This window comes from Ovis canadensis, chromosome 2 (assembly GCF_042477335.2).
Source record: "Ovis canadensis isolate MfBH-ARS-UI-01 breed Bighorn chromosome 2, ARS-UI_OviCan_v2, whole genome shotgun sequence".
Taxonomy (NCBI): Eukaryota; Metazoa; Chordata; class Mammalia; order Artiodactyla; family Bovidae; genus Ovis; species Ovis canadensis.
The window spans coordinates 136,006,170-136,029,123 of NC_091246.1; the positions used below are offsets into that span (position 1 = coordinate 136,006,170).

Below are 22,954 nucleotides of genomic sequence, written 5' to 3' on the forward strand. Positions count from 1 at the left end.
TGTCATGCAAGTCCTTTGCTTCGTTTTACATATCATAAGCCATATGGAGAATTCTATATGGCTTATTCTTTCCATTTTCAAACTGGTCCAGCAATTCACCCTCAAGTGGGGCACTGAGATCAACATTTTCCAATGAGAAGTCTTGTGACTATCAAAGCAGGTGAGCTAACTAGCAGGTGTTGTGAAATAAGTCGGACAATACTATACTACATGGGTAACCCTTGTGGACATTTGGAATTAGATCAAGTCCAAATGAGGCTCCTAGGTGGAGGAGGCCTAGATGGGTGACTATAGGACTCAGAGTATACTGGGTCAGTCTCAGGCCACCTGCTAACGATTATGTGTCTTAGGGATTTGGGTTGGTCATGAGTGGTATCATCACTAGGATACAAAACCTGCATCTGATATCTAAAAGGGTGAGGAAAGTTAAATAATACCACAAGACATAGTACTTGGAATTTCTTAAAGAGCATTGTTGCGTAAGTTTATCAATCATGTAATTGTTGATAACTCAGATGAGTATCAGGTCAGTTCAGTCACTCAGTCATGTCCGACTCTAAGCAACTTCATGAACCGCAGCACGCCAGGCCTCCCTGTCCATCACCAACTCCTGGAGTCCACCCAAACTCATGTCCATCAAGTCAGTGATGCCATCTCATGCTTTGTCATCCCCTTCTTCTCCCGCCCTCAATCTTTCCCAGCATCAGGGTCTTTTCAAATGGGTTAGCTCTTCGCATCAGGTGGCCGAAGTATTGGAGTTTCAGCTTCAACATCAGCCCTTCCAATGAACACCCAGGACTGATTCCTTCAGGATGGACTGGTTGGATCTCCTTGCAGTCCAAGAGACTCTCAAGAGTCTTCTCCAACACCACAGTTCAAAAGCATCAATTCTTTAGCGCTCAGCTCTCTTCACAGTCCAACTCTCACATCCATACATGACCAGTGGAAAAACCATAACCTTGACTAGACAGACCTTTGTTGGCAAAGTAATGTCTCTGCTTTTCAATATGCTATCTAGGTTGGTCATAACTTTACTTCCAAGGAGTAAGCATCTTTTAATTTCATGGATGCAATCACCATCTGCAGTGATTTTGGAGCCCCCCAAAATAAAGTCTGACACTGTTTCCACTGTTTCCCCATATATTTGCCATGAAGTGATGGGACTGGATGCCATGATCTTCATTTTCTGAATGTTGAGCTTTAGGCCAACTTTTTCACTCTCCTCTTTCACTTTCGTCAAGAGGCTTTTTAGTTCCTCTATTGAGTTAGACTCAGATGAGTATAGTATGATGTAATTTGTTACTGACTGCTTACGGTTACTGATTGGTCAGGTGGGTTGTTGGGCTACAAACCTCTGATGAGTTTCCAAACACAAAGAGCCCATGAGAAATCTTCCTGAGACCCAGACACCAGTTAAGTTGCAAAGAGGTCTGGCTATATTTTTGTGATATTTGTGTTTTCATATGTACTTTAAATTTTCTGGCGAAGGTACATGCTTATTATTTATATGTAAGTTTGTGTAGGATTCCTAAAGATATATATGCATTGATATTTGATATGCATATATAAACATATATATATAAAACCTTTGGAAATAATTATTCAAGTACTATACATAATCAATGGCTGAAATGTATTTATCCATTCTATCTATACTCATTTCACTAGTTATGATTTGGCTGTTAACAGTGGATTTTTCTAGTATTTTTACTTGTGAGGCTAGAAAACACTACAATGAGTTAAATATTCCTTACTTCAACAAACTTATTGTCCACCTATGGTTTTCTGAATGTTGGACACAAAAATGAATTAAAACATTGTTCTAGAGCATAAGAATATCTCTATCCCGGTAATAAATTTAAGTGTGAAACATTGTAGTTAGTGTGAGATCAAAATATAATTATATGAAGAGGATTATGAGGACGTAGAGCAGGAGTTGAGAGGGAAAGACTTGGAGAGTAGACTGGAAGTAACAATATCTCTAAAGAAGTTTTATGATGATCCAAGGAGGATAAAATGGGGGCCTGAAATGAGGCAGGGGCAGATGGTAGATGCTGAATAAATGTCTATGGGATGAAAAGGTGAATAAGGCTACAGAAGAGGTATTTAGGAGGTAGTATCAATAAATTTTGGTCATTCATTAAATGTAGAGGATAAAAGAGGAAAGAATTCAGGAGTGTTTGCTGACAATTCTGATACAACTGGAAGGTCATCAATTGACGGGCACTTCTTGGAAGTATTCCTATGTGGAGCAGCTCATTCATTCAGTATCTGGCATGTTGAGTTGGAAATACCCAGAAATATATGTCCACACACTGTTAGGGAAACAGAGGGAGGGTGGTTTATGAACCTGTAGAACTTTGACCTGTGATTTTAGGAGTCTCTGTCAGTGTGGTAGAGGAAGTCACTGGAGTGAATTAGATCACATAATGCACAAAGAGGACAACAAATGACCTTGAGGGATGCCAACACCTAGAGGCAGGTAGAAGAATAGGAACTGATGAACAAGTCCTGGATGAGCTTTTATTGAGGCTGAAGGAGAACCAGGCAAGGGCAGGGTAGTGGACATCAAGTGGGTAGAGCATTTCAGGAAGGAACTTGTTTGCCCAGTGCAAGAGAATACTAAAGAGAGACCATTGGCTTCTGCAGATGGGTAAGGATGGACAGGGAGAGAGGAACGGGAAAGGGCCACTGCACAGGACCACTGCAAGTTCAGTGCCAAAGAAAAGATAAATGGAAAGCTCCATGAGAGAACCAAGTCAGAGGCTTTGGAACATGAAAATGTTAGCATTTTGTAAACAGAAAGAACCTAATAGAAACAAAATAGAGCTACAGGAAAGAGAGAAGAGATTTAAAAGATAGATAGTCCAGGTGGAAGCACTTACCTTTCCTCAGAGATGCAAACAAAATAGGTGCAGAGGGAAGAAACTGTAACATCAGTGGGAAATTCATCCAGCTGGGCCATTTTTCTCAGGAATGGAAGGCCAGACATTTGCTCATGAGAGATTTGCAGTGTTTATAATAGAGGACTTAAGAAAAAGGGTAAACCTGCCTTGGGCAAGCTGACTGGTTGTGTATATTTCCTTTATAGAATCACTTGTTTTCCCATTTGTCTGATTTATTGACATTTTCTCCAGGTATATAACTTTGCTACTATATATATTTCTAATTAAGCAAATCTAATCTGTAAGTTTACAGAATTTAAAAATGTGTATGTTGTTATTCCATTACCAAAAGAGCTCTACTTTCCAAAAAAAAAATTCTTTTAAATAGTGCATTCAAATTATTACTAGATTTTCCAAGATCTTTTTGCATATCACCTTCTAAGAAAACATCTAATAAATAAAGAGAGGCAAACTGTTATATCCAAACATTATCTGCAATGTAGGTCTTCTCTTCCTGCTCTTTTAACAGCTGCAGTCCTGTTAGGCTACAAATGAATCCTCATTTCTTTGTGCATCTACCGATACAGTGATGATGCTCCAGCATCTGTACATCTCTAATTACATTTTGTTTTGCAAAGAACTCCAAGGTACCAAATTGGCTTCATCTTGCAGTTCGAATGCTGCTGTTTCCTCCCCTCCCTCACACATCCATTAACTGTCTTAATGGAATTCTATCTTAAACTTTAAAACGTGTCATCAGTTGGTGGTTTCTATCATCTGTACTGTGTCAGAGCATAGATAAGAAGTAGACAAGTGAGGCAGAGGCTTAAGAAGTCTTCTGCAGCACACGAGTTGATATACATACAGGTCCGCCATGTTTCTTTGTCTGGTGCAGAGTCCCTTGGGCTTTTCAGTTTCATTCCTCACAAGACCACACGAAGAACGTAGGTCCTCTGACTGACACCCATTCATTTCTAATCATTGAGAAATGGATAAAATGAAGAGAATGATTTCAGAATTCTGTTTCAAAGTAAACTAATTTGCTTTCATGAGTGTTAAGCTATAATCCAGGCATTTCTTTTGGTTTTTTGAAATAAAAATGAGTTGTTGGACAATGCACTTGTGAAAACAGGAAAGAGTATGACCAGCCATCCTTACACTGCACGCTTCTGGTGCCTAATCTTTTTAGTGCAGTATCAAGTGTAAAAAGGGAAATTATTGCAAAAACTGACAAGCAGTATCCTTCAGTGACCTCAGAAAGCACAAAGTACAATTCTATTGAAATTGTAGTCTTGTTTCCTGAGCACCTTTCTGAATGTGGAACTCCTTTGCTATTCTGGAAAGCTTGGCTTGGAAAGACATTGATAGGTGTGAGTGAGCAAGGCTCATAGTTTTTCAAAAACTCTGTGACAAATGGTAAACGACTGCACAATAAACAGAGGACCTATTGCATTTTCACTGAAAGCAAAATTCATATATTAAAATTCTATCCAAAATTTAAGTATTTTGAAGGCATAATGATAAAAATAATATGTAACTGAATGAATACTATTGCTCCTAAAAACTCATTGCTTTGGGGCCTGGGGTGTGAGCTGGCATTGTCTACTTGCGGTGATTTACTTCTAAAGACTGGTTCACATTTTTTTTCGGTACTCAACACAAGACACAGATTTAGATATCCACAGCCCTTAAATGTGAAACAGAGCATGACCTTGATCTCATTAACTGTGAATCACTTGAGCATAGGCCCCAAAACTATTAACTTTTCATTGTGTCTTCTGCCTGAAGTCCTTGCCTTACCTTTACAATCTTATTGTTTCTTAAAGTCCAAGGAGAAAATGATGGTATTTTGCACATGTTCAGATTAAGGCACCAGTCACTTAAGTCACTTGCTTTAGGCTTATTCATCAGTAAACAGAACTAAAAATACCCAAGTTTTCCTGGCTGAGAGACCAGGAAGTTTGGTCACTCTCCTAAATACCATTATCTCTAATCTCAGTGAATGATACCACCCACCATTCGCCAAATGTTCATGCTGAAATCTTGGTAGTAATCCTTGACTCCTTTCTCCGATACCTACATCTAATCAGCCAGTAAGTCTGGTTGTTTCTACCCATGAATATATCCTAAACATACTGCTCGATTCTCTACTACCACCCTGGTCCAAGCAACCATCAGCTCCCTTTTGGACAACTACAGTCGTCTCCTAACTCATCTCCCTGTTATCCTTTCACAAGTTCTCCGCATACCAGTGAGAATGATCTTAGGAAAACATGGCTCAGATCACCCCTCTGGAGACTCAGAAACCACACTGTGATCACATCCAAATTTCTCTCATGTTCTGTCAGACTATATGGCCTCTGATCAGCTCCTTCGCCTCACAGCCTGCATTCGCTCTTCTCACTCACCTTGATCTTGCTCATTTCATTTTAAGGTTTTTGTACTTGCTACTCTTTCTTCCTGGAATGCTCTTCTTCCCAGAATTCCTGCTATTTTATTCAAGGGTCTGTCAGTATTATCTCTTTAGACAGGCTTGAAATTACTCTATTACCATGCCATGCTTTATTTTTCTTAGTACCCTTAATACTATGAGACTATCTATATATATATACACACATTATACATATATATGCATGTATATACATATATGTATATATTATATACATTTTTATGTGCTTATATATATAATATAAACATGTTTTATACCTGCTTCTATGTATTTAACATACATTTTATAAATGTGTACATGTAATAAAAGTATATGTGTATTTGTGTGTGTGTGTGTATATATATATATATATATATATATATATATATATATACTTTTCTGGCTCCACCACTAGATAATTAATTTCATTAATTCAAAGATCTGGTCTTTTCACCTCTAACTTTAGTGCCTAGGATAATGTCACAGGTACTCAATAATTATTAAATTAGTTGGATAGGTAGATGGTTATTTCCTTATGATGTATTCTTAGGTGGGACTTATTACTTGGTAGAGTGGTGTGAACTTCACATGTGTCTCAGAATGGTTCTGCTGCTTCACATTTCAATCAAGCAGATACTATATCTTATCTTTCCCTCTCTGATAATCTTTAAATCTTTGCCATTTCTCAGTGGCAGAAAATATTTTTAGTTGTTATTTGTATAACTTGATAAACCAACACATGTGTTATCAAAAACAAAAATGCAAGGACATTTTTACTTCACATAGAGCATCATAACTTTCTTGTGGAAGTCCATTAACCCTTCTAGGAAATTAGCCAAGAAGTGAGAACTCAGAGAAGAAAACACAGAAGCAAAAGATATGCCTTTAAGAAGGTTTCCTAGGTTTCACGCAAATTTGCAACCTTAAAGAAACTTTATTAAAACAGACTTATTTGTCTGGTTCTCAGCAAATTTTGCCTATAATGTGCTATGTTTATATGGCATCATGTAACTAAGATATATAAAGACATTTCCATCCACTCACTTACCTTTATTCAACAATGTCAGGCCTTCAAAAGAGTATTACTGAGACTGAACATTCTTAATCCCTACTCCCTCAAAACAGAAGAGCAATAAGAAGCACTGGCTTAGGATTCAGAAGCCTGTAGTTGAATCCATGCTCTACCATTTTAGTAACTGAATGAATGTGGGAAGTTCTTTAGTCTGTCTAAGACTTGGTTATTTTTTATTTATGAACAATTGTAATTATAACACAACATTAGAGGAAAGCATACCACTCTCTGAGGAGATAATCTATAATACATGTATCTGAAAAAGGACTCCTGTTCCTATAAATCATTAAGAAAAAAGCTTACAATTATTTTTTTTAATGAGGGAAATATTTGACCAAGCAATTCACAACAGAAGATATACAATTAGCTTATAATATGCAAAGATGTTCCATATCATTAGTCACCCACCAGAACAGCTAAAGTCAAAAGGACTGAAAACAGTGATACTGTTTATTAGAGAGACTGTAGAACAATTGGAATTCTCATACATTGCTGGTAAAAATATAAATCAGTACTGCCATTTTGGAAAACTCTTCAGAATCTACTAAAGATAAATATATATGTAGAGAGATAGATAGGAAACCTAAATGAGTATTTATGTCTACCAAAAACATGTCTAATAATGTTTACAGTAGCATTACTCAAAATAGCCAAAAATTGAAACATTTCAAATGCTCATTAATACTAATGTAGATAAATAAACTATGGCACCATCATACAATGAATACTATCCAACCTTCAGGAAAAGTACAAACTTCTATAATATGTGCAACAATATGGATGAATCTCAGACATAATGTTGTATGAAAGAAGACAAGTATAAAATAATATATATTGGGCAAATCCATTTATATGAAGTTCAAAAATAGGCAAAACAGATCTAAGTTGATAGAGATGAGAATGGTGGTTATCTTTGGAGGGAAGGGCAGTATCAACTGATTGGGGATCCAATGGACCTTTCCAGGGTGGTGGAAACATTCTCTGTCTCTATATCTTATACATTAATATCTTATATCTTCTGCATATCTTAGGTTAACATAAATGTATTTGTTGTTGTTCAGTCACTAAGTCATGTCCGAATATGTGACCCCATGGACTGCAGCACACCAGACCTCCCTGTCCTTCACTAACTCCCAAAGTTTGCCCAGATTCATGTCCACTGCGTCGGTGGTGCTATCCAACCATCTCATCCTCTGCCACCCTCTTCTTTTACTCTTTCTGGAGCTATTAGTAGCTGTCCTCTGCTCTTCCCCAGTAGCATATTGGACACCTGCCAACCCAGGGGCTCATCTTTCTGTGTCATATCTTTGTGCTTTTTTATACAGTTGATGGGGTTCTCATGGCAAGAAAACTGGAGTGGTTTGCCATTCCCTTCCCCAGTGGACCACGTTTTGTCAGAACTCTCCACTATGACCCATCTGTCTTAGGGGGCCCTGCACAGCGTGGCTCATAGCTTCACTGAGTTATGCAAGCCCCTTCACCATGACATGGCTGTGATCCATGAAGGGGACACAAATATATACATAGGTTTAAATTCATTAAACTGTGTGTACTTTACAGTATGTAAGTTATACCTCAATAAAAAAGAAATAAAAAGGTACAGATAGTTAACAGTACCTCATTAGAGGATATGAAAAATAAATGTGATAATGACCATAAGTTCTTACCATACTGCTTGGTCTATAGAGAGTATTCAACTAGTACTGGCTTTTAATTTGTGATTATTACGGCTGCTTTTGCTATCGCTCTAAGCTATAACTGCCAGGAACATCTACTAGGTCATTTTTTGTTTGTTTTACATGAAAGTAAGCTTCTTGAAATAAGGATTGAGCCTCTGAATTCAGCTTCTAAGAACACTGCTTCAACCAACTTAACAATATTAGTTACGTATACAGACATAGGAAACAAACTAATGGTTACCAAAGTGGAAAGAAAGGTGGGGGGATAAATGAGGAGTTTGAGATTAACATATACATGCTACAACATGTAAAATAGACAACCAACAAGGACCTACTGTCTAACACAGGGGACTATGCTCAATATTTTATAATATCCTATAAGGGAAAAGAATCTGAAAAAGAATAGATATATATGTAAGTATAACTAAATCACTTTGCTGTACACCTGAAACTAACACAACCTTGTAAATCAACAAGCTTCAATTAAAAAAAAAAAATATATATATATATATATATATATATTTATAGGCTACCCAGATGGCACAGAGGTAATAGAATCCACCTGCCAGTGCAGGAGACCTAGGAGACCTGGGTTTGATCCCTGGGTCAGGAAGATCCCCTGGTGTAGGAAATGACAACCCACTTCAGTATTCTTGCCTGGAAAATTCCAGGACAGTGGAGCCCGGCAGGCTATAGTCCATAGCGTTGCAAAGAGTTGGACATGAATCAGCGACTGAGCACACAGATATGTATATATATTGCTTGTATATAAGAGGAGGCTTGTTATTATGGTAAAGTTTACATATTTAGTGTAAAAATTTTAACTCCTAAAAATGCATTTAGCTCAAGAGTTTTGTTCCCTTTTAGAATTAAGAATTTTTAAAAAAATTACTTTGAAATGCAAATCATTAGTTTTATTAAAACATATTCAACCTGTTTAGTATAAAAAGAAATGGAAATCAAATTGACAATGAGGTACTGTATTTCATCTGTCATATTGGCAAAAAACAATGGATGCTGAGGCTGGTAAAGGTACAGGGAAGCCAGCAATCTCTTACAAAGCTCTAAGAGTATTAATTTGTATAACCATCTGGAGGGCAATTTGGCAATGTGCATCACAAGCTTTTTGTCTCAAAATTTCTCTTCAAAGTTTAGTTCCTGAGGAAACTGTAATACAAGTATACAGAGCTGTCTGTACACAGTGCTGTTTATCGAGTATATGTGAGTCCAGTGGCATACAAACATGATTGCCTATATACTCTGTTGACTCTTCCTTTCTCATTCCTCAAAGGCATTGTCAGATATCAGAAGAAAGTCTGGTCTTATCTGCAACTTTAGGCTCTTATCCAGCTGAACACTGCCTTCATCCTGGCTCAGACTGGACCACGGGAAGAGGCATAGCTTGCCCTTTCCTTCTTCCCCATCACATCATTTCTGATTCTTGCCCTTTCCAATCTTTAGGGATGGGAGAAGGAATGGAAGGGAGGGCAAATGCTTTGGTACATAAGGACAATTATTGATGCCTTCTGCATGGCAGGTATCCAGATGCTTCTCAAAGACCACGTGTAAGGGCTCCACGTGGTTCAGTTCTTCCTCAGTCCTGGCCACCAAAGGTCCACTCCGCAGGCTTCTACTGCTGGGGTCCTGATGATCAGCCCTCTTGTGTCTGTACCAGTGCAGGGCTCAAGCCTGGCCACCTTTTCTCAGCCTCATCTCTGTCCAGCCTTCCTTTCCTCTACCTCACCTGGCATGAGGGACAGATCACCAAGGCCTAAAGTCGTATGATGGGGGAATGAAATACCATTGTCCCCTTGTTACATGCTTATCTAGCTTTACTTATTTGTCTGGATTCAGAAGCCTCCAACCAGACAAGAAACTTACAATGCCAGCAAGTACTCCAATCCCTATACAGTCCAAGTGGTAGGTGATAGGGTGTTGGTAACAGGATAAGTCTACTACCTTATTTTTAAATGCTACCAGTATGTGTCTGGGGGTTCTTTGAGGACTGTCTCTAAGGTACTGAATTACTTGATACCAACTGCTTTCAGTTTGGGGTTGTGGGCTTCATTCCCAGGTAAAAGAATTCCTACTCAGTATCTTTTTAACAATAGTAAAAGTGCAAACCAGAAATAACCTAAATATCAAAAGATTTATTAAATATAGTATATCCATGTAAGTATACATCATTTGGTGTTATAAATCATGATCCAATTCTATCTATATTTATTGAAATGGAAAGATATTCTTGATACATTGCTAAGCAACCAATGTTAATAATAGAACATTATGTTTCTGTCTATTCATATACACTATTATATACAATAATGTGGAGTAATAGATATCAAAGCATAACCATCCAAATCAAGGATCAGCAAACTGATACCTGCAGGCTAAATCTAGCCTGCTGCCTCTTTTTCTGAGTTTTTTCAATCACATGTGCTGCTGCTGCTGCTGCTGCTGCCGCTGCTAAGTCGCTTCAGTTGTGTCTGACTCTGTGCGACCCCATAGACAGCAGCCCACCAGGCTCCCCTGTCCCTGGGATTCTCCAGGCAAGAACACTGGAGTGGGCTGCCGTAATCACATGTACAGATGGCTACTCTCCTGCTATTACAGCAAGTTTAGCACAAGTTGAAACAGAGACTGTGTGGCCTAAAAGCCCACTATGTTTATTATCCGGTGCTTTACAGAAAAAAGTTTGTTGACTTTTATTTTAGATGATAGAATCATGGGCGATTTTAATTTTTTTTTTAATGTTTGTCTAACTTTATTTTCTATATCAAGCATTTATCATATAAAATACTGCATGTATCTATTATTGATATCTGTTATCTGTTATTGAAGCCATTGACACCTGATTAGAAAAAATCTTCTATTTATAACATTAAACTCAAGAGTAAACCTCGTGTGAAATCAAAAGTTGATTATAGCTTCCAAAGTTCTACTTCAAAATAAGATCTACGATATAGTTAGAATATTATTTTGTTTTTAAAATCAAGACCTGTAAATGGACATGACTCTTCTAATTACCAACAGTATTCGTTTCTAAAAACTGATTTCAGAATTCTTACATGTTCTTTTCATCTTCCATGTCAGAGTTTTTGTGCTCTGAGGCTGTATATAAGTAAAATAGTGTTAGGCTGGGTCAATTCAAGTAAAATTTTTGGAGTTAAAAAAAGAAGTGATACACAAATATTGAAAACTGATTTCTTTCAATGGTTTATCAACTGGCAATGAAAATGTTCCAAAAAGAGAGATTTTCAAAATGTTTTGAGCTTTGGAAAATAAGTGAACCAGAATGGGACCTTTCAAGAAAGCTACTTTGAAAAACTAAATTCATTTGGATGCATAAATTATGGATATTTGTTATAAAGGGCAATTCTGATGTAGCTTAGCAAATTTTGCTTCAAAATCCTGCAGGATAAAACCTTAAGAAAGGAGTCTGAGTAATCAGGAAATAATTAAGACAGTCAGAAAACCTGCTAATTAACATTAGGTGAGGGAATACTTGAAACTGGAATTCATATTAACCAGAAGTTCCAGATGACATGCATCTTTATTAAAAGAAACAGAAGTAAACAGTTCATTAATTAAACTTTCAAATACACAAAATAAGAAGGCTTACAGCCTTACTTAAATGTCAGTAAGGGAAGAGAAATAACAGACTTTGATAAAAATATCTAACAATTAAAATTAGGCTTTGATGCTTATAAGTATACATATCCAGAAAGAAGGTCAGAATTTAAACAAACTATTGCATCAGAGACTTTCCCGATTTTAGGATCTCTCTTATTGACTAGCTAGTATCAATCCAGCAGCATAATCCCCTGAATATGATGAAACCGTTTACACATTTCCAAAGTCAATATGTTCCTAATATTCTCAAAGTTTAAGACTCTGATCTATCTAGGGCATGCAAACTAAACATAAATTATCTAAATATGAAACCGTGTAAATCTTAAACACTCCATAACTTTTTAAAAGGGAAACAGCTGTCCTTAGTATCTACTTTCGGAGAAGGTGATGGCATCCCACTCCAGTACTCTTGCCTGGAGAATCCCATGGACGGAGGAGCCTGGTGGGCTGCGGTCCATGGGGTCGCGAAGAGTCGGACACGACTGAGCGACTTCACTTTCACTCTCATGCATTGGAGAAGGAAATGGCAACCCACTCCAGTGTTCTTGCCTGGAGAATCCCAGAGACAGGGAAGCCTGGGGGGCTGCCGTCTGTGGGGTCGCACAGAGTCAGGCACGACTGAAGCGACTTAGCAGCAGTATCTACTTTAATAGTTTTAAACTATTCTCTGCCTTCTGACTCAATCCACCCTCATATCTCCAATTACACCTGTTGCCCTTTTCTGTGCTGACCTAGCAGGTACTCACCAGGAAACCCCAGGCTTTCCAGCACCTAAACATTCCCTCACATTTCCACTTCTAACCATTTACTTCCTGCTCCTTTCCACTCCATTCCATACTTTTCTAAATCTGACCTTCAAAACTCATCTTCAAAACCTAGACAGATGCCACTTCCTTAATGAAAAATTCCTTCCTAACCAAACATAATTACTTTCAATTCTAGATTCTCATGCCTCTTGCCAGTTTCTGTCATAAATTAGAGATCTCTGAGTGAATTTCTTATATCTTCTGCTAAGCTATTACTTTTTTAAAGTCTGTGCTGTGCTTGAAGTTCAGTGGCTCAGTCAGGTCTGACTCTTTGTGACCCCATGGACTGTAGCCCATCAGGCTCCGCTGTCCATGGGGATTCTCCAGGCAAGAATACCAGAGTGGGTTGCCATGACCTCCTCCAGGGGATCTTCCCAACCCAGGGATCGAACCCAGGTCTCCCGCATTGCAGGCAGATTCTTTACCATCTGAGCCACCAGGAAAGCCCAAGAATACTAGAGTGGATAGCCTATCCCTTCTCCAGTGAATCTTCCCGACCCAGGAATCAAACCAGGGTCTCCTGCATTGCAGGCAGATTCTTTACCAGCTGAGCTACCAGGGAAGCCCTTTTTAAACTCTATACCTACTATATTTATCAGAACTATGCTCTTCATTATCTAGCACATTGTCAGCAGTTAGCATATTATTAATATGCCCTTGTTAATGAGTAAATGACCTCTTTTGAAAAGGAGATGTAAGAAGGAAATCTGTGTACTTTTTCTTAAAGAAATAGGGACACAGAGGAAAAAGATATAATTTTGTCCATCTTCTCAATGTACCCTGAATCAGATGATTATTGAATACCATAAATATTTTTAAGGTAAATATGCTTTAAAACTAAGCTATAATTGTAAAACAAAGAAATAGCTTTTTCACATCTCCAGATGACTAATGTATGCCTCTTATAATGTTAATGCCACGTGAAGTCCTCTCTGTGCAGGAAGATTAATACATTACATGGTGAATAGTTACAGAAAATATCATGCTCATTGATGCTACCTACTAATTTGTGGGGCATTTTTGAATATTAATGAGCCCCCATTTCCACATTTTTAAGGTAGAAATAATCTTCAGCCTTATGTTTTTCACAAGTTTGTTGTAAGAGATTAAAAGATAATGTAAGTGATAGCACTTAGTAAATTATAAAGTTCCATGTAAGAGTATAGGAGGGAGGTCAACATAAGGGAAATTAAAATAATATAAATAAAAGACAGAATGAGTGATGACTGAATGACTAAAACATGTCAGATTCTTAAGGAATTTATATAAAATATTTTATGGATTGCTTGAAGCCAAGAAGGATTTTGCTACACAATAACTTAAGCTCCCATCACAAGAAACTGAGTAATACCATAGAAACAAACCTTAAAAGATTACTGAATTATTTCACTGCTTTGTATCATTCAGTCACTAAGTCATGTCTAACTCTATGCAGCCCCATGGACTGCAGCACACCAGGCTTCCCTGTCCTTCACTATCTCCTGGAGTTTGCTCCAGCTCATGTCCATTGAGTTGATGAAGCCAGCCAACCATCTCATCCTTTGTTGCCCCCTTCTCCTTCTGCCTTCAGTCTTTCACAGCATCAGTGTCTTTTTCCAGTGACTTTGCTCTTCACATCAGATGACCAAAGTATTGGAGCTTCAGCATCAGTCCTTCCAGTGAATATTTAGTGTTGATTTCCTTTAGGATTGACTGGTTGATCTCCTTGTTGTCCAAGGGACTCTCAAGAATCTTCTCCAATACCACAGTTCAAAAGCATTGATTCGTTGGCACTCAGCCTTCTTTATGCCCCAACTCTCACATCAATACATGACTACTGGAAAAAGGATAGCTTGGACACTATGGACCTTTGTTGGCAAAGTAATGTCTCTGCTTTTTCATATGCTGTCAAGGTTTGTCATAGCTTTTCTTCCAAAGAGCAAGCATCTTTTAATTTCATGGCTGCAGTAACCATCCGCAGTGATTTTGGAGTCCAGGAAAATAAAGTCTGTCACTGTTTCCCCATCCATTTGCCATGAAGTGATAGGACTGGATGCCATTATCTTAGTTTTTTGGATGCTGCATTTTAAGCCAGCTTTTTCATTCTCCTCTTTCACTTTCATCAAGAGGTTCTTTAGTTCCTCTTCACTCTCTGCCATTATCATATGCATATCTGCTTTGTGAGTTCTAGAAAACTGCAAATTCAATCTGAGGGATCCTTATAGACAAGAGAATACCAGGCCTGAAGTAATCTTCAATCTAAGTTACTTACTTCAATCTTACTTACCATTTAGGAAGACTGATTTACTTCCTTCACTCATACTATTTGAGGTCAGTGTAGAAAAAGCCTGAGATGTTTTCCATCATACTTCATGGTATCCTGAAGTTTTAATAAACTTTCTAAAAAGGACTAGAGATTGTGGAAACCAAGGATTAAAGGGATCTGAGCTTTCCTTTATTCCAACACCACCCAGGTGCTGAAATTTATCTACAGTATCCCTGCTGTGTCTAGTCTTGACCTTGATGAATCCAACTCAGGAAAAGGGATGGAAATCAACTGCTGATCCCTAAATCAATTAAGCAGAAATACCATCTCCGGTCATTTTTGATGTGTGTGGAAGTGTTGGTTTGCCCCAAATACAGAAGAGACACCCAGAACCTTATCATTCCTTCATCCTTCCTTCCTTCTTGGTCATCCAAGTCCATGGTACATGGTTAGAGCAGTTAAATAAATTTTCAGTTTTAATTCCCTTTCTCTCTTAATGAGCATTTATCAGCATATCTACAGACATTTTCTAAGAGCAAGGCTCTACTAGGATTAAACTTGTGATGAATTTTGTATTTGCCTTAGAAGCTCCAGCTTCTTTCTCAAAGGAGCCACTGAACAGAGTCTGTCTTGAATAGCAAATGAACTCCAAAGTGTTGGACTCTGTTAAAGTCACTTTGACCCCTCTTATAGCCTGCACATGGGCCTTGAGGATTATAAACATTTAGTAGCTACATGATCAAAATGCCAAGACATCTGTAAATGATTTGGCTAATCCTCATACTGTGCTTGTGGTTAATGTCATTATTTAAAACTTATGATTCAGACTGGCAGTAATTAATAAGTATAATGAGTAGAATCTTTGAGTCTTTTATTTTGGGTAAACTGCATGGCTATTCAAAGAGCAGCAAAAACTTAACCAATCATAACCAAAATTAACTATGTTTCTTCCCTCTCCTCTGCCCTATTCCCCAAGGTTAAAATTTTAACTTGGTATAAAAACTGAATTTTAACTTTATGTTCTCCATGTCATAATTAAAACATCAGTAGTCAAATGAAACTGGCATTGCATGCCTTATTTCATGTTGCCATCATAGCATTTAATCAGATTGGAAGGTAGCTGGTTTCCCTATATATTAAAGGGACAAAATTTATAACTCAGGGCTATCAGACAGAAAGTTACCTGCTGCAAGTGGGAGAACAAAGTCATGTTTCAGGAGTCATCATGACCTTGCAGTGATCTGATCTGGGAACTGAAGCCATGGAGTTCTTTCTTCAATCAATCTCAATTAAAATCCACACCACACACACACACACACACACAAACTACATACAGAAAACAAACTTCTGCCTGCCAAACGGAAAGGTAGGGGGTAGGGAATAATAAATTAGGAGTTTGAGATTAACATATACACAAACTACTATATATATATATACCCTATATGTCTCTTTTATATACCATATATAAAAGAGATGAACAACAAGGATCTTCTACTGTATAGCACAGGAAACTCTACTCAGTATTCTGTAATAACCTATATGATAAGAACCTGAAAAAGAATGGATTTATGTGTATGTATAACTGAATCACTTTGTTGTATGCTGCTGCTGCTGCTGCTAAGTCACTTCAGGCGTGTCCGACTCTGTGCGACCCCATAGACGGCAGCCCACCAGGCTCCCCCGTCCCTGGGATTCTCCAGGCAAGAACACTGGAGTGGGTTGCCATTTCCTTCTCCAATGCATGAAAGCGAAAAGTGAAAGTGAAGTCACTCAGTTGTATCCGCTCTTCATGACCCCATGGACTGCAACCTACCAGGCTCCTCCGTTCATGGGATTTTCCAGGCAAGAGTACTGGAGTGGGGTGCCACTTGCTGTATACCTGAAACTAAAACAACATTGTAAATCAACTATACTCCGATATAAAATAAAAGTTTTTCAAAAACTACATGCAGAAATCAGATTTCTATTTTTAATTCCTTTATGTCAATTTGTCTGTCTTTATGGTATGAGGCCTTAACATTGTCTCTGTGTGTCTCTCTTAGAAGAAAAAGGGAAGGTAAAAGGCAGCGTTTCCAATCAAGTATCAAGTTCTGAAGGTGGCTCATTTCTTCCCAAACCTGGCACAACAGCCCTGCCACCTGCAGCAGCCACTTCTCCCTCCAAGAGCACGAATGGAGCGCCTGGTACTGTTTCTGAATCAGAAGAAGAAAAAGCCAAAAAACTGCTTTATTGTTCACTATGCAAAGTGGCTGTGAACTCCCTGTCACAGCTAGAGGCACACAACACAGGTTAGCAGCTACTGTTTGAATTTAAATAATGTTTACAACAAGATCGAGTTTTCCCATCAGAATACCTTATCCTTTGTTGTTCAGACATTAGGTTTGTTCAGTCTTCTCTACTTTTTTGATTCAAAGGAGTGATTTTAAGAAAGTATGGTATAACAACTTTAGAAACAGCAAGGCAGAAGCAGCTTGGAGATACAATTTGTTCTGTTCTTTATTTTCTCAAAAGCATCTAGTACTTCCCCAAACTCATTATGATGAAATGACAGAAATGAAGACAAATATCTCTCTATACACAACGTTCACTGCCACACACTCCTAAGAGAAAAAAAAAATGGAAGCAACCTAAAAGTCCCTCAGCAGAGAAATGTTGAATGAATTATAGTAACCCAGGATGATAGAATATATTATCAGCCATTACAGTAAAATTACAAGAAAATATGATTTGATGTGTGAAATTTTCCAGGATATTTAATTTGCATGATCCCAATTTTGAAAATATATTTTTTTAGTATACTAAAAAAAGAAACTGAAAAGAAATACACTAAAATGATACCAGTGGTTCTCTCCGGGTGGTAAAAATAGACATAATGTTTATTTTCTTATGCTTCTCTATATTTTCATATTTTCTTTATTATATACTCATGGTTTCCTCTTTTTTTTCAATGAAAATATGTTAAATCTATGTGCATGCTAAGTCGCTTCAGTCGTGTCCAACTCTTTGCGACCGTGGGGACCTAGCCCATGAGGCCTCTCTGTCCATGGGATTCTCCAGGCAAGAATACTGGAATGGGTTGCCATGCCCTCCTCCAGGGGATCTTCCCAACCCAGGGCTGGAACCTGAGTCTCCTGCATCTCCTGCATTGGCAGGCAGTTTCTTTACCACTAGCACCACCTGGGAAGCACCAGATTAGCATTAAAAAGGTCATTTCAAAAAGTTTTGGGAAATTCAACCTAAAGATAAAGTTTTCAAGAGCTTCATATAGTTCTTAAATAGCTATTTACTATATGTTTCTTTCTGTCTTAGGATCTAAACACAAGACTATGGTTGAAGCTCGTAATGGGGCTGGTCCAATTAAGTCCTATCCAAGACCTGGATCAAGATTAAAGATGCAGAATGGCAGTAAGGGGTCAGGACTACAAAACAAGACATTTCATTGTGAAATCTGTGATGTTCACGTTAATTCAGAAATTCAACTCAAACAGGTAATGTACCCTGAATTAGTAGTCACTGTTGCTTGGGTATCCTTTTGACCATATCCCTAGTCTACATTAATGGTTCTCACTGTGCTCATAGTTAAATTTCCTGACCTTATAGGATGCCTACGATATACAACATGCAAGTGCTATGTGAAAGAAAAAGTTAGTACTAAATATCTGTGCACCTACTATTACTACAGGCTTCCCTGGTGGCTCAGATGGTAAAGAATCTGCCTGCAATGAGGGAGACTCGAGTTTGATCTCTCTGTTGGGAAGATCCCCTGGAGGAGGGCATGGCAACCCATTCCAGTCCATGGGATCGCAAAGAGTCGGACACGACTGAGCAACTAATGCTTTTACTTTTCACTTACTATTACTACATGTCAGATTCCAAGCTTGGTGTTAGAGACCAAGGAGCACCACGGTCACTTGGAGCTTACAGCTGAACAGGGACTTCTAAGATAGTAGAGCTTCAGTCTGTCTTCCAAGGACCCAAAATCTGCTTAGGGAGACAGATCCATCAGTCACTGTGGTGCACGCATGCCTGTTCGGTCCCATCCGACTCTGTGCCCCATGGACTGTAGACCCTCAGGCTCCTCTGTCCATGGGATTCTCCAGGCAAGAACGCTGGAGTGGGTTGCCATGCCCTCCTCCAGGGGATCTTCCCAACCCAGAGATCATACCTGTGTCTCTTACATCTCCTACTTTGGCAGGCGTATTCTTTACCACTAGTGCCACCTGGGAAACCCCTAGTCACAGTGGTAATACGAGGCAAAGTTCAAGGAGTGCCATAGAGAAAGGAAGGGGAGAGAGGCGTTGCAATATAATGGGGAGCAAATCTTAATTCAGAGAGTGTGGTGATCTTACCCGCACCACCACAGAACCAGGGACCTGGAACTGGGAATGGAGGAACCAGCTCTTCACCTGATCTCAGCATGTCCTATTTTCAGGAACCAGACATATTTTTCTGTCTAGGAAATACATTTTACATAGCATAAAACTCACACACCGATTCAGCTAATGCATCAAACATTTTTCAGCACATTTCTAGCCGAAGGCATAAGGATCGAGTTGCTGGGAAGCCATTAAAGCCGAAATACAGCCCTTACAACAAACTGCAGCGGAGCCCAAGCATTTTAGCAGTAAGTTCACCTTGCCTGCTCACCTGTCTTGTGGGGCAGCCTTGCTGGCTGGGGCAGAGACTGTGGGCAAGGAGGGTCTAAGCACTAATTAGTCCTGAAAGAGTTTTGACTTTAAATAGCCCTCATAGAGAGGAAATTTAGAAGGAACTCAGTCCCTTCTGTAGGACACCTTGAAGATAGATTGCTTAGAAGAAAGAAACTGAACCTCTTTAAGGGCCAATACCTTACTGTTCACAGGACATTTTCTGAAGATTCCCTTCTTTAGCATATAAAGAAAAGTCAAGTCTTGGGAAGAAGGGCAGTGATGCCTGAGGAATCTTGCAGCATGTTACACTTGGGGAAAGGGACTGGTTTCCAAAAACGAAGTGCATCTATTTAATTATCCTCCTCCTTTCTGGGATGTTTTTCTCTTTTTCCAGAAAGCACATGGGTTGTGTATATTCCTCTCTCTTTCCCTGTCTAGCAGGCATGTTGAGAGTCAGCCTCTTACCTGCTCTCAATATGTGCTATTTTCAGTTTCTTTGCAAAAATATCAATGGGTTCCACCAATAGATGTCATATAAATACCCAGATGGAAGGATTTCCTAATCTCCCTGGGACTTAGCCCAATGTGGTGTTCTGTCTGAGGCTGAAAGCTGGGATTGGCCAGCTGGAGGTGATACTGACATTACCCCCAGCTTTTCCAAAGCTCCATGGATGCTGCAAGCAGGTGTTACGAGCATTAAGCAAATCCAGCTTGCAAAGCTCCTCCTGATTGCAAAAGAGAGGGATTAAGGATTGATTTCTTACTTCACAGGAAGATTCCACCTGGGATTCCTTTTAAATAGATAGTTTCTAGCCCTCTTACAATCATTACCAATGACAACTCTGAGTTAGCTGCAGATTTTCAGGGAATAGTTTTTAAGTGGCCAGAGAGGTATAAACTGACTGTATCTTCTTGACTCCTCATGAGTCCCCAGTGTCCCGAACTCCAGTTACCTAACCCAGTGCAGCTTTTTTAATGTTAGGTGAAGGGTAAGGCACATTCTCTCAAAAGCCTCATTGTGGGTTAAGACAAGCCAGAATTTTGAATGGAGCTCCTCCACAATCTACACAGAAACCTTCTGGGCATGTTTGGTTTTTCCTTGTGAGCAGCAGCATAAAATAGCTTCAGTATCTATTCATAGAGGCTTTCCCCTGAACCTAGTGCCCAGGGGCAAGGACCACCAGACAAGAGTTGAAATGGAAACAAATTATAGTTAAGATATGCCAAGAGACTGAAACCAGCTTTGTGAAAATAATCTAGACGGGTCAAGATTTTTAAATTTTGACTTCTGAATGTTGGTTTTTACTTAGGAAAATATATCAGTGCTGCCATCATTCAAAACTCTCTCCCCACCCCACTCCTGGTTTTCTCCCTCTCCTAGGCAAAACTTGCATTCCAGAAGGATATGATGAAGCCTCTGGCCCCGGCCTTCCTGTCCTCGCCCCTGGCGGCGGCGGCCGTGTCCTCTGCGCTGTCTCTGCCGCCCCGGCCGTCGGCCTCGCTCTTCCAGGCTGCAGCCATCCCTCCCGCTCTGCTGAGGCCGGGCCACGGCCCCATCCGCACGACCCCCGCCTCCATCCTCTTCGCCCCGTACTGATGTTCCGCAAGCCCCCAGACGGTTGAGGCGATAGGGAAGTAGAGCAGGAAAGCCAAAAAAGGATTCAGCAATTCGAGCATTTTGAGTTGCAGTGCCGCACCCAGCTGCAGAATGCAGCATACCACCCTGAGCCCTGACTCCAAAGAGAAAGTCACTGAGATTCAAGAGTGTTTTTCGGGGGGGCGCTCCTGTAATTTCGGAATCTGAGCAGCACAAGCTTTGTCTCCCTCTTTCCTCCCCCTGCCCGCACCCATTCAATTTGTGTATCTGAAATACTGAGTTTCTTGCAAATGTGTTTGTCAGAAAAAAATATATATGTGCATATATATCATTCTCTGACAATTTTTCCATGGGTGTGATCTGGCTTAGAAACAATATGGAATATTTTCCTGACAGACTTGAAAAACTAGGGTCTTCCTCACACGTCTGTAAATAATCCTGGAATCCAACTGGGCACATTTTAGTGTGGAACAAAAATAGATGAACACAAGTGCTTGCTTGTGGATACCATCTTACCAACGGATCACCGCGTTTTCTTTCTGGTGTACTCTTGTTGACAGGGATCGTGTACTGTTTTAGACCCAAGTGCTGTGTATCCTGTGTAGTACTAGATCTGTATTTCTTGTCTGAATTAACACTTTTAGTTGCTGTGTAAATGTTAGGAAGCAAAGTAGCTTTGAATTTTCTCTTTGAGAGAACAAAAGATAAAGTAATGTATTTTCTTTGTTTTACATTTTATTTGGTGATATTTAAACAAAATAGAAAGCCATATAACATAGCTCTGATTACTACCTGTCTGCTATTTTTGTTTAACTTATTTTGGAGCTTCCTCACCAGTTTTGAGTTGCTAAGCAAATGTATACAAACAGAAAAAGAGCTTCCTAAATGCACATTTTTGCACCTCTCGTGCACTCTGCAAGAAGACAATGAATCTATGTATTTCTATGTCATTATCTTCATTTTTAACCTGTTTTCATTTGTAATGATGCTACATAATTTTGTGGCTCCCCAATGCAATAATGTACAGAAGATAAAAAAAATTTATAATTGAACAATCTGTGTTTCTGTTCACTGAATCTGTTGCAGGTCATGCTTCAATGCCCCCGTTTCTAAGCTGATATCAACAAGACTGGAATGTTGGTGATATCAGGGGCTAGAGGTATAAGACAGCAAAATAAAATGAACTCTTTTAGAGCATCTGTATCTGCAATCTGTAAATGGTAAAATGTCTGTGTATTTTTTTAAATGTACCTTTTCAATAAAAGTACAAAAAATAAAATCTGTTTGTATTTTCAAAGTTATTTTCTCCTGAGACACCTCCAATTTGAACTCATCTGATGAAGGATTTTCAGTAGGTGTAAAGATTGCTTCTAACGTATTTAGCATTTTCACTTCTTATTTTCAGCATATTTATTTGTCATGTTTATTCATTACTGTTCACAGCATCTGCATGAAGTGAGACTTTACTGCTGTTTTCCCTCTGAATCTCTAAGAAGTTGGACCAGAGTTGTAAGTGTGACCCAAAATCACAGTAGCAGTCTGCCAAAAATTTTGACATAGTTTTTAAACATTCCCTGAGTCTTCTAAATCCCGTTATTCAAGTCCAACACAATAATGATCTCCTTTTAGAGAAACTGATTCCACTCTCCCCTTTGACCTTCTCTAATCAGCGAACCCTTCTTTTCTTCCACTTCATTCTGTTTTTAAGTGTAAAGAGAAATACATCCTTGTTTTTTTCTGGTTATCTGCTTAATGAGCTGCTCTAATACATAGTGGCTTAAGATAAAACCATTTTATCATGTCACAATCTCGGGGGTCAGTAATTCTATCAAGGCTCGGCTGGGCTGTTCTGTTCCTGAGTCCTCCATAAAAGATCCCTGGGTCGTATTTGGCTGGTAGATGGGCTAGTATGGAGGCCAAAATAGCTTTGCTCATATGCCTGCCTAGATGGAGGGACCGG

The 22,954-nt window shown here is 39.0% G+C and overlaps 1 protein-coding gene across 9 annotated transcripts in view; it reads left to right on the forward strand.

Annotated features, from left to right (window-relative positions):
* ZNF385B (zinc finger protein 385B) overlaps window positions 1-22,273 on the forward strand; it is a 362,959-nt gene extending 340,686 nt beyond the window's left edge. For all 9 annotated transcript variants that reach the window (XM_069574271.1, XM_069574279.1, XM_069574272.1 and 6 more), the window contains 4 exons: window positions 16,791-17,036; window positions 18,058-18,236; window positions 19,271-19,372; window positions 20,779-22,273. In XM_069574271.1, coding sequence (XP_069430372.1) covers window positions 16,791-17,036; window positions 18,058-18,236; window positions 19,271-19,372; window positions 20,779-20,994 — 743 coding nt within the window. In that variant the 3' untranslated portion in view covers window positions 20,995-22,273. The remainder of the gene's footprint in view (window positions 1-16,790; window positions 17,037-18,057; window positions 18,237-19,270; window positions 19,373-20,778) is intronic.
* Window positions 22,274-22,954: the final 681 nt, after the last annotated feature.